The sequence below is a fragment of the Salmo salar genome, chromosome 24 (genome assembly GCF_965601325.2).
Source record: "Salmo salar chromosome 24, fSalSal1, whole genome shotgun sequence".
Lineage (NCBI taxonomy): Eukaryota > Metazoa > Chordata > Actinopteri > Salmoniformes > Salmonidae > Salmo > Salmo salar.
Genome location: NC_138314.1, coordinates 44,272,767 through 44,285,000, shown reverse-complemented (window position 1 = coordinate 44,285,000; position 12,234 = coordinate 44,272,767). Strand labels below are relative to the sequence as shown.

At 48.7% G+C, this 12,234-nt stretch overlaps 1 protein-coding gene across 1 annotated transcript in view; it reads right to left on the bottom strand.

The window, feature by feature from the left end:
• The window catches only part of LOC145863992 (extracellular matrix organizing protein FRAS1), a 92,267-nt gene that overhangs the window by 67,611 nt on the left and 12,422 nt on the right, over positions 1 to 12,234 (bottom strand). The window contains exons 7-12 of the mRNA XM_082968769.1: positions 11,195 to 11,335; positions 10,103 to 10,208; positions 9,770 to 9,934; positions 6,278 to 6,362; positions 1,793 to 1,894; positions 1,472 to 1,690 (exon numbers count right to left, since the gene is read on the bottom strand). Coding sequence (XP_082824895.1) covers positions 1,472 to 1,690; positions 1,793 to 1,894; positions 6,278 to 6,362; positions 9,770 to 9,934; positions 10,103 to 10,208; positions 11,195 to 11,335 — 818 coding nt within the window. The remainder of the gene's footprint in view (positions 1 to 1,471; positions 1,691 to 1,792; positions 1,895 to 6,277; positions 6,363 to 9,769; positions 9,935 to 10,102; positions 10,209 to 11,194; positions 11,336 to 12,234) is intronic.

Here is a 12,234-nt window from a genome sequence, read left to right as displayed (position 1 = left end):
TGGGGTGAACAGCTTGTGGCTGGGGTGGACAGCTTGTGGCTGGGGTGGACAGCTTGTGGCTGGGGTGGACAGCTTGTGGCTGGGGTGGACAGCTTGTGGCTGGGGTGGGTGTGGTCCTTGATGATGCTGCAGGACTTCAGGATGTCAAGGGATGGAATGAGTGATATTGATTTACAGAGTGAAAGAGGAGAGGAGAGGAGAGGAGAGGAGAGGAGAGGAGAGGAGAGGAGAGGAGAGGAGAGAGGAGAGCGTGACATGACCTGTCTACTCTTAATCAATATGCAGCTTTATATCAAATCAAATGTTATTGGTCACATGGTTAGCAGATGTTATTGGTCACATGGTTAGCAGATGTTATTGGTCACATGGTTAGCAGATGTTATTGGTCACATGGTTACCAGATGTTATTGGTCCATACACATGGTTAGCAGATGTTATTGGTCACATGGTTAGCAGATGTTATTGGTCACATACACACGTTTAGCAGATGTTATTGGTCACATGGTTAGCAGATGTTATTGGTCACATACACACGTTTAGCAGATGTTATTGGTCACATGGTTAGCAGATGTTATTGGTCACATACACACGGTTAGCAGATGTTATTGAGAGTGTAGTGAAATGATTGTGCTTCTAGTTCTGACAGTGCAGTAATATCTAACAAGTAATAGAAGTGCCAGCTACACAATACCAGCACAATGGGCTGTCTGAAAGTGTGTGTGTGTTTGCTGTGTATGTAACATGATGCAGGCTCTATAGTGAGCTGTGAGAGATGCGGGGGGGGGGGGGGGGTAGACAGACTGGACATGCCTGTAGGAGACGTGGTCTGGGAGTGGAGATGCGGCGGAGGGGTAGACAGACTGGACATGTTCTGTAGGAGACATGGTCTGGGAGTGGAGATGAACACAATGGAGGGTAGCAGGGTGTGAACGGGGCCCAAGAGACCTGTCTACCTCTGCGTGTCTATTTCCATATGCCTAGACAACTACAGTACCAACAATGGGCAGGTCCTGCCATGGTCGGGGGAAAGAAGAGCTTTGGGGATATGCCAAGAGAGAAGCACCTGTCTCACGGTAGTCTCATAACTTCCTACTGACAGCTTATGATAAAAGATCATAGTATTAGCATTTACTCACGAGAAAAATATTTCAGCTTGACATAACCTGACAAAGTCATGCAAAAAACATACAATCAAACTCCCTCCCTCCCTCCCTCTCCCTCCCCCTCCCTCCCTCCCTCCCTCCCTCCCTCCTACCCACCTCCCCACCTCCCTCCCTCCCTCCAACCCACCTCCCTCCCTCCCTCCCACCAACCCACCTACCTACCTCCCTCCCTCCCTCCCACTCACTCACCCAACCACCCACCCCCCTCCTTCCCACGCACCTCCTCCCCACCTCCCTCCCTCCCTCCTTCCCACCCACCTCCCTCCCACCTCCCTCCCACCTCCCTCCCTCCCCTCCCTCCCTCCTACCTTCTGAGTTATGTTGATCTGCAGTAGAATGTTCTGGTAGCTGTGTCCATCGTTGACCTGTAGCAGCATCCTGTCCTGTTTCCCCAGCGACCCGTCGTGGAGGTACTGCACCTGTTCCCGTGACAACTCCTCCATCTTGAATTGGCTCAGCGCCCGGTCGCCGTGGAGACGGGTCAGACGGCCATGTTGGGGCGGGTCCAGAACCATGACCAGGACGTCCTGAGAGGAGGACATACTTAGAGGATGTTTAAATACATACACACACACACTCACACACACACACACACACATACATACACACATACATACACACACACACACCTGAGGGTTGTCTGGGTCGTCGATCTGAAGCACGGTCTTGGAGATGACCGACGTCTTTCCTCCGTCCACCAGCAAAGCATTGAGGGTAAGAATCTGCGGGGCCTGTGCGACAGAGAGGAGAGTCAGCTCTTAATAATAACAGCTTGGTTATTGTAAGAGTTGTAACACAACACTTGTTTTTCACTCAACTTGATGTTGACGGTTGAAAATAGTAACAACGAAACAAAAATAAGAGACAATAAAATGATCGACACATTTCGACAGAAGAATGAGGTAGAGAAGAGGTCAGATCTATCTTTATCTGAGTCAACTCTATAACCCAATTAGACCAGGAAATGGAATGGCAGCCCACTACTACTAGATACAGCCTTCTGAAACAATGGCGACATTTTAACCGTCTAGCAGAGAGAGGGAGGGTTCCCTGTTCACCCAAGTCTGCGGGGCCACACATGACTACAACACCATCATCAAGTTCGCTGACGGACACGACGGTGGTAGGTCTGATCACCGGCGACGACGAGACAGCCTACAGGAAGGAGGTCAGAGAGCTGGAAGTGTGTTGCCGGGACAACAACCTCTCCCTCAACGTCAGTAAGGCAAAGGAGCTAACCTGCGAGCACGCCCCCATCCACATGGACGGGGCTGCAGTGGAGCGGGGTCGAGAGCCCTCACGTTCATCAGTGTCCACATCACTAAGGATTTCAAATGGTCCACTCACACTCGGCACAGTCATGAAGAAGGTGGCGACAACGCTTCGTCTCACTCAGGAAGTTGAAAAGGTTTGGCTTTGGGTCCTCAGATCCTCAAAAAGTTCTACAGTAGCACCATTGAGAGCATTTTGACTGGCTGCATCACCGCTTGGTACGGCAATAGCTCCGCCTTAGATCGCATGGCGCTACAGAGGGTGGTGCGGCCATCCCAGTATATCACTGGGGTCGAGCTCCATGCTATCCATGACCTCTATATCAGGCGGTGTGAAAGCAAGGCCCGGAAAATTCTGACACCAACAGGCTCCTGAACAGCTTCTACACCTCCCCTGCAAAGGTGTAGCGTCCTACTCTGCTCCCCACTAAATCTTCTACATTGTTCTCCCCATTCAGAGAGATGTTCTGTACAATGCTGTACTCCGGTAAATCAAGTAGCCTACATTTCCTGTGCTACTCTGTGCCCAACGCTAAATAGTTATACATTGTGGTCCCTGTATACTGTGACCACGCTAAATCAAGTACCTTGTTCTCCCTGCAGAGCTGTATTGTCCAACTCTGCAACAGGCTACATTGTTGTCCCTGAAACTCTGTTCTGTGAAGGTCCATACTAAATCACTGTTCATTGTTGTCCCTGGAGCGCTGTTCTGTACAGGTCGATACTAAATCATTGTTCATTGTTGTACCTAGAGCAATGTTCTGTGCAGGTCCATACTAGAGAGGGCTCAGTGGGCCTCAAGGTTTATAGAGAGGGCTAAGCGGGCCCCTGGGTTTATAGAGAGGGCTCAGCGGGCCCCTGGGTTTATAGAGAGGGCTCAGCGGGCCTCTAGGTTTATAGAGAGGGCTCAGCGGGCCCCGAGGTTTATAGAGAGGGCTCAGCGGGCCCCTAGGTTTATAGAGAGGGCTCAGCGGGCCCCGAGGTTTATAGAGAGGGCTCAGCGGGCCCCTAGGTTTATAGAGAGGGCTCAGCGGGCCCCTAGGTTTATAGAGAGGGCTCAGCGGGCCCCGAGGTTTATAGAGAGGGCTCAGCGGGCCCCGAGGTTTATAGAGAGGGCTCAGCGGGCTCCGAGGTTTCTAGAGAGGGGTCAGCGGGCCCCTAGGTTTATAGAGAGGGCTCAGCGGGCCCCTAGGTTTATAGAGAGGGCTCAGCGGGCCCCTAGGTTTATAGAGAGGGCTCAGCGGGCCCCGAGGTTTATAGAGAGGGCTCAGCGGGCCCCGAGGTTTCTAGAGAGGGGTCAGCGGGCCCCTAGGTTTATAGAGAGGGCTCAACGGGCCCCTAGGTTTATAGAGAGGGCTCAGCGGGCCCCTAGGTTCATAGAGAGGGCTCAGCGGGCCCCTAGGTTTATAGAGAGGGCTCAGTGGGCCCCTGGGTTTATAGAGAGGGCTCAGCGGGGCCCCTAGGTTCATAGAGAGGGCTCAGCGGGCCCCTAGGTTTATAGAGAGGGCTCAGCGGGCCCCTAGGTTTATAGAGAGGGCTCAGCGGGCCCCTAGGTTTATAGAGAGGGCTCAGCGGGCCCCTGGGTTTATAGAGAGGGCTCAGCGGGGCCCCTAGGTTCATAGAGAGGGCTCAGCGGGCCCCTAGGTTTATAGAGAGGGCTCAGCGGGCCCCTAGGTTTATAGAGAGGGCTCAGCGGGCCCCGAGGTTTATAGAGAGGGCTCAGCGGGCTCCGAGGTTTATAGAGAGGGGTCAGCGGGCCCCTAGGTTTATAGAGAGGGCTCAGCGGGCCCCTAGGTTTATAGAGAGGGCTCAGCGGGCCCCTAGGTTTATAGAGAGGGCTCAGCGGGCCCCGAGGTTTATAGAGAGGGCTCAGCGGGCCCCGAGGTTTCTAGAGAGGGGTCAGCGGGCCCCTAGGTTTATAGAGAGGGCTCAACGGGCCCCTAGGTTTATAGAGAGGGCTCAGCTGGCCCCTAGGTTCATAGAGAGGGCTCAGCGGGCCCCTAGGTTTATAGAGAGGGCTCAGCGGGCCCCTGGGTTTATAGAGAGGGCTCAGCGGGCCCCTAGGTTCATAGAGAAGGCTCAGCGGGCCCCTAGGTTTATAGAGAGGGCTCAGCGGGCCCCTAGGTTTATAGAGCGGGCTCAGCGGGCCCCTAGGTTTATAGAGAGGGCTCAGCGGGCCCCTAGGTTTATAGAGAGGGCTCAGCGGGCCCCTAGGTTCATAGAGAGGGCTCAGCGGGCCCCTATGTTTATAGAGAGGGCTCAGCGGGCCCCTAGGTTTATAGAGAGGGCTCAGCGGGCCCCTAGGTTCATAGAGAGGGCTCAGCGGGCCCCAAGGTTTATAGAGAGGGCTCAGCGGGCCCCTAGGTTTATAGAGAGGGCTCAGCGGGCCCCAAGGTTTATAGAGAGGGCTCAGCGGGCCCCTAGGTTTATAGAGAGGGCTCAGCGGGCCCCAAGGTTTATAGAGAGGGCTCAGCGGGCCCCTAGGTTTATAGAGAGGGCTCAGCGGCCCCTAGGTTCATAGAGAGGGCTCAGCGGGCCCCGAGGTTTATAGAGAGGGCTCAGCGGGCCCGTTTACAGAGAGGGCTCAGCGGGCCCCTAGGTTTATAGAGAGGGCTCAGCGGGCCCCTAGGTTCATAGAGAGGGCTCAGCGGGCCCCTAGGTTTATAGAGAGGGCTCAGCGGGCCCCTAGGTTCATAGAGAGGGCTCAGCGGGCCCCTAGGTTTATAGAGAGGGCTCAGCGGGCCCCTAGGTTTATAGAGAGGGCTCATCGGGCCCCTAGGTTTATAGAGAGGGCTCAGCGGGCCCCTAGGTTTATAGAGAGGGCTCAGCGGGCCCCTAGGTTCATAGAGAGGGCTCAGCGGGCCCCGAGGTTTATAGAGAGGGCTCAGCGGGCCCCTAGGTTCATAGAGAGGGCTCAGCGGGCCCCAAGGTTTATAGAGAGGGCTCAGCGGGCCCCTAGGTTTATAGAGAGGGCTCAGCGGGCCCCAAGGTTTATAGAGAGGGCTCAGCGGGCCCCTAGGTTTATAGAGAGGGCTCAGCGGGCCCCTAGGTTTATAGAGAGGGCTCAGCGGGCCCCTAGGTTTATAGAGAGGGCTCAGCGGGCCCCTAGGTTCATAGAGAGGGCTCAGCGGGCCCCGAGGTTTATAGAGAGGGCTCAGCGGGCCCCTAGGTTTATAGAGAGGGCTCAGCGGGCCCCAAGGTTTATAGAGAGGGCTCAGCGGGCCCCTAGGTTTATAGAGAGGGCTCAGCGGGCCCCTAGGTTTATAGAGAGGGCTCAGCGGGCCCCAAGGTTTTGGCAGGCAAAGGCTGCTCTTTATCTCTTCCAGGCAGGCAGGCAACTCTCTCTCTATCTGTCTCTCTCTCTTTCTATTTACTCTGTTGTGTCTGGGGAGTCGTGCCTCACTGCAGAGCAGAGCTCAGGGGAAAACAACCCCATTGGACACAGCTGATATAACTAACTATGGTTGCCTACTACTGCATGCCAACATGCGAGCACGCTAAGCTAGGCCCCCCCCCCAAGCACTTAGAAAACCCCTTTTGATACACGCGAGGAGAGACAGGCTAACCTTTCTCTGTGTTTATGAACAGGGCGAGAGCTGTCAGCACCCTCCCAGTCCCCTCAAGGATCCATCATACGATATGGAAAATATTATTTTCTTTGCTTCCTGGTTTGGTGCTGTGTTCTTTAAAGAGTATATTGAGGAGCAGGGTGGCAGAACGAGCCTTGAATGCTACAATTCTACTGTCCTCAGTTCCCCTTTAGAGAGAGAAGACATTCTGTTCATTGGAAATATCAGCTCTTACTATTCACAATCAATACAGATATCGAAACGTAAATGGTACCTGCATGGACACTGCCTGGACCTGGATCATCTCTGGTCGGGAGTAGAGCTGAGGGTCAGCCACACGCAGGGAGAACTGTCCACTCCTGGAACAATACAACAACATTACACACACACACACACACACACACAGAGACAGACAGACAGACAGACAGACAGACAGACAGACAGACAGACAGACAGACAGACAGACAGACAGACAGACAGACAGACAGACAGACAGACAGACAGACAGACAGACAGACAGACAGACAGACAGGACAGACAGACAGACAGACAGACAGACAGACAGACAGAGAGAGAGAGAGAGAGAGAGAGAGAGAGAGAGAGAGAGAGAGAGAGAGAGTTTTGATTCTCTTTTTTTTTCTGTAAATATCCAAAATAAGCTTTGGCAATATGTACATTGTTACGTCATGCCAATAAAGCAAATTGAATTGAGAGAGCGAGAAAGAGAGAGAGAGAAAGAAAGAGAGAGAGAGAGAGAGAGAGAGAGAGAAAAAAAAATCCAGAAAATGTGAGACTGAGATCGATATTGAGATTGAGATCCAGAGACATTCCTTTAACTTCTTTGGGATCTGGGGGCAGTATTGAGTAGCTTGGATAAATAAGGTGCCCAGAGTAAACTGCCTGCTACTCAGGCCCAAAAGCTAGAATATGCATAGATAGAAAACCCTCTGAAGTTTCTAAAACTGTTTGAATGATGCCTGTGAGTATAACAGAACTCATATGGCAGGCAAAAATCTGAGAAAAAATCCAACCAGGAAGTGGGAAATCTGAGGTTTGTAGTTTTTCAAGTGATTGCCTATCCAATATACAGTGTCTGTGGGGTCATATTGCACTTCCTAAGGCTTCCACTAGATGTCAACAGTCTTTAGAACGTTGTTTCATGCTTCTACTGTGAATGGGGAGAGAATAAGAGCTGTTTGAACCAGGTGTCTGGCAGAATGCAATGAGCTAAGTCACACGCGCAGCCGTGACCATGAGCTGCGTTCGATTTCATTTCTGAAGACAAAGGAATTGTCTGGTTGGAATATTATTGAAGATTTATGATAAAAACATCCTAAAGATTGATTCTATACATCGTTTGACATGTTTCTACAAACTGTAATGCAACTTTTTTGACTTTTTGTCTGGACTTGCATTTGGAATAGTGAACTGAACGTGCGAACAAAAAGGAGGTATTTGGACATAAATATGGACTTTATCGAAGCGAAACAAACATTTATTGTGGAACTGGGATTCCTGGGAGTGCATTCCGATGAAGATCATCAAAGGTAAGTGAATATTTATAATGCTATTTCTGACTTTTGTTGGCTCCACAACATGGCGGGTATCTGTATGGCTTGTTTTGGTGGCTGAGTGATGTACTCAGATTATCGCATGGTGTGCTTTTGCCGTAAAGCTTTTTTGATATCTGACACAGCGGTTGCATTAAGGAAAAGTGTATCTTTAATTCTATGTAAAACACTTGTATCTTATATCAACGTTTATGATGAGTATTTCTGTAAATTGATGTGGCTCTCTGCAAAATCACTGAATGTTTTGGAGGCAAAACATTACTGAACATAACGCGCCAATGTAAACTGAGATTTTTGGATATAAATATGAACGTTATCGAACAAAACATATATGTATTGTGTAACATGAAGTCCTATGAGTGCCATCTGATGAAGATCATCAAAGGTTAGTGATTCATTTTATCTCTTTCTGTTTTTTGTGACTCCTCTCTTTGGCTGGAAAATGGCTGTATGTTTTTTTGTGACTAGGTGCTGACCTAACATAATCATATGTTATGCTTTCGCCGTAAAGCCTTTTTGAAATCAGACACTGTGGCTGGATTAACAAGAAGGTTATCTTTAAGATGGTGTATAATACTTGTATGTTTGAGGTATTTAACCTGTTAGGGCTAGGGGGCAGTATTGACACGGCTGGATAAAAAACATACCCGATTTAATCTGGTCACCACTCCTACCCAGTAACTAGAATATGCATATACTTATTACATATGGATAGAAAACACCCTAAATTTTCTAAAACTGTTTGAATGGTGTCTGTGAGTATAACAGAACTCAAATGGCAGGTCAAAACCTGAGAGATTCCTTTACAGGAAGTGGCCTGTCTGACCATTTCTTGAACTTGTTTTCCATCTCTATCATTTACTAAGGATCTCTGCTCTAACGTGACACTTCCCACGTCTTCCATAGGCTCTCAGAGCCCGGGAAAAAACAGAATGTCGTCATTCCAGCCCCAGGCTGAAACACATTATCGCCTTTCTCAAGTGGCCGATCAAGGGACACTGGCTTATGCGCGTGACCCCGACCGCCCCCGCCTTTGGGATTTTTTCCTCTGTTTGCCGAAAAGGAGATTCCCTGTCGGAATATTATCGCTTTTCTACGAGAAAAATGTCGTAAAAATTGATTTTAAACAGCGGTTGACATGCTTCGAAGTACGGTAATGGAATACTTAGAATTTTATTGTCACGAATTGCGCCATGCGCGCGACACTTCTTTACTATTTCGGATAGTGTCTGGAACGCACGAACAAAACGCCGCTATTCGGATATAACGATGGATTATTTTGGACCAAACCAACATTTGTTATTGAAGTAGCAGTACTGGGTGTGTATTCTGACGAAGACAACAAAAGGTAATCAAACTTTTATAATAGTAAATATGATTATGGTGAGTGCTAAACTTGCCGGGTGTCTAAATAGCGAGCCCGTGATGCCTGGGCTATGTACTTAGAATATTGCAAAATGTGCTTTCACCAAAAAGCTATTTTAAAATCGGACATATCGAGTGCATAGAGGAGGTCTGTATCTATAATTCTTAAAATAATTGTTATGCTTTTTGTGAACGTTTATCGTGAGTAATTTAGTAAAATGTTAGCGAATTCCCCGGAAGTTTGCGGGGGGTATGCTAGTTCTGAACGTCACATGCTAATGTAAAAAGCTGGTTTTTGATATAAATATGAACTTGATTGAACAAAACATGCATGTATTGTATAACATAATGTCCTAGGGTTGTCATCTGATGAAGATCATCAAAGGTGAGTGCTGCATTTAGCTGTCTTCTGGGTTTTGGTGACATTATATGCTGGCTTGAAAAATGGGTGTCTGATCATTTCTGGCTTGGTACTCTGCTGACATAATCTAATGTTTTGCTTTCGTTGTAAAGCCTTTTTGAAATCGGACAGTGTGGTTAGATTAATGAGAGTCTTGTCTTTAAATGGCTGTAAAATAGTCATATGTTTGAGAAATTGAAGTAATAGGATTTTTAAGGTTTTGAAAATCGCGCCACAGGATAGCAGTGGCTGTTACGTAGGTGGGACGAATTCGTCCCGCCTAGCCTAGAGAGGTTAAATTTGGAGATTTCTGTTGTTTTGAATTTGGCGCCCTGCAATTTCACTGGCTGTGAAGCGTCCCACAATTTCACTGGCTGGCTAGCGTCCCACATATCCCAGAGAGGTTAATTCTCTGTCTGTACAGACTCACCTGGGCTTGTCCTTGTCATGTGTGAAGCGGACCTGTCCACTCTGTAGCTGAGCCCAGGAGAAGGTGTCGTCCCGGGCCAACTCTGTCTCCATGCCCTCCTCCAGGACAACCACACAGCCTGTAGTGGGGGGCTGCAGCAGTTGGAACACCAGGCTCTCTGGGGGGCTGGCAGGTCAACATCAAACAACATTTTACAAACCAAACAATATTACAAAACACTTTACAGAGTGAGACAGATCTCTGTTGAAAAAGAGGAAGAGGTTCTCAACCTCAAAAGATTATTCTGGTTAAATGAAGGTTAAAAACAGAAAGAAAGTTAAAGGAGAGTTTTACCTGTCTTGGTCCTGGGCAGAGATTAGGCTGGTGACCAGGGGTTTGGTTCCCCCAATGGGCACCAACAGAGATCCCCTGATACGCAGGGTTGGGGCCTGGCTGTTAGCTGGAGGGAGGGAAGATGTGTGTGTGAGAGAGAGAGAGAGAGAGAGAGGGAGAAAGGGAGGAGACAGTGAGAGAGATAGAGAGCGGGAGGGAGAGAGAAAGGGTGGGAGAGAGGGAGAGAGAAAGGGAGGGAGAGAGGGAGAGAGAAAGGGAGGGAGGGAGAAAGAAAGAAAGAAAGGGAGGGAGAGAGGGAAGGAGAGAGAGAGAGAAGGAGAGAGAGAGCGTGAGGGAGAGAGAAAGGGAGGAAGAGAGGGAGGGAGAGAGAGAGAGAGAGAGAGAAAGGGAGGAAGAGAGGGAGGGAGAGAGAGAGAGAAGGAGAGAGAGAGAGAGAGAGGGAGAGAGAGAGGGTGAGGGAGAGATAAAGGGGGGAGAGAGGGAGGGAGAGGGAGAAAAGGAGAGAGAGGGAGAGAAAGAGTGTCCAATCATAAGTGTCCAATGCATGGATCAAAGTTCTGTCTCTCTACTGGTGTCCAGACGAACAAAAGGTGTGTTGGGTCCGCACTCAAAAAGATGTCGCATAAAGCTTGCTTCAGTTTTTGTCCCCATCACTGCATCAGGGATAGTGCAATGTCTGTGTACGCTGTCCCTGATGTAGTGAAGAGAAGAAAACAAATCTAAAAAGGACTCGGTACTAGGTCCTCTACTGTTCTCTCTACTGGTGTCCCCCAGGGCTCAGCACTAGGTCCTCTGCTGTTCTCTCTACTGGTGTCCACCAGGGCTCGGTACTAGGTCCTCTACTGTTCTCTCTACTGGTGTCCCCCAGGGCTCGGTACTAGGTCCTCTGCTGTATTCTCTACTGGTGTCCCCCAGGGCTCGGTACTAGGTCCTCTACTGTTCTCTCTACTGGTGTCCCCCAGGGCTCGGTACTAGGTCCTCTACTGTTCTCTCTACTGGTGTCCCCCAGGGCTTGATACTAGTCCGGTACTCTCTGTTCACCAAGTCACTTGGTTCTGTCATTGTTGTACTGAAACAGTAGTGAAGATTTACCATGGCATGTCCTGGTCTTCTTATCAGCATAGAAACTGTGTCCACAGTCCGGAGTGCAGTATCCGTCTATTAGGTAGGTGTTCTGTCTACAAACGGTGCAACGACCCATCCCCTCACACTCCACACAGTCAGCAGAGCACGCTGGGAAACAGGGGGATAACACAATAAGTTGATTAATACTGTAAGATCAATGATCAAGGGCTTGAGAATGCAAACAGCACTATGTGTCTCAACAGTGGTTGTAATTTGTAGATGAAACCTTTGATTTAAAAAGGAAGATATTTTGGATATGAATTTCAGGTGTTTCTACTCAATTGGGTGGAGATTGTCATCATACCGTCCTTCTCTCATCCCGGGATTTATCATACTGCCAGCGTAGTACACAAGGGGGTGCTAAAAGCACGCAAAATTATAACATTGGGCGTCTATTACCAGAATGCTAACAAAAGTACTAGAGAATTTCAATAGAGGTTGCTAGCTAAATATGCTAACGCACACAAATGAAAATAAACAAATTGCAAAGACAGGCAATCCAGCTCATAAAGCTATATATACAGCGCATTCGGAAAGTATTCAAACCCCTTTACTTTTTCCCAAAAAAATTACATTACAGCCTTATTCTAAAATTGATTAAATAAAAAGAAATCTGCATCAATCTATACACAATATCTCATAATTACAAAGTGAAAACAGGTTTTTAGAAATGTTTGCAAATTTAATAGAAAAGAGATATATCTTATTTTAATAAGTATTCAGACTCTTTGGAATGAGACTTGAAATTTAGCTCAGGTGCATCCTGTTTCCATTAAGATGTTTTTACAACTTGATTGGAGTCCACCTGTGGTAAATTCAATTGATTGGACATGATTTGGAAATGCACACACCTCTCTATATAAAGAACACAGTGGCCTCCATCATTCTTAAATGGAAGAAGTTTGGAACCACCAAGACTCTTCCTAGACCTGGCTGCCTGGCCAAACTGAGCCGTTTGGGGGAGAAGGGCCTTGGTCAGGGAGGTGACCAAGAACCTGATGGTCACT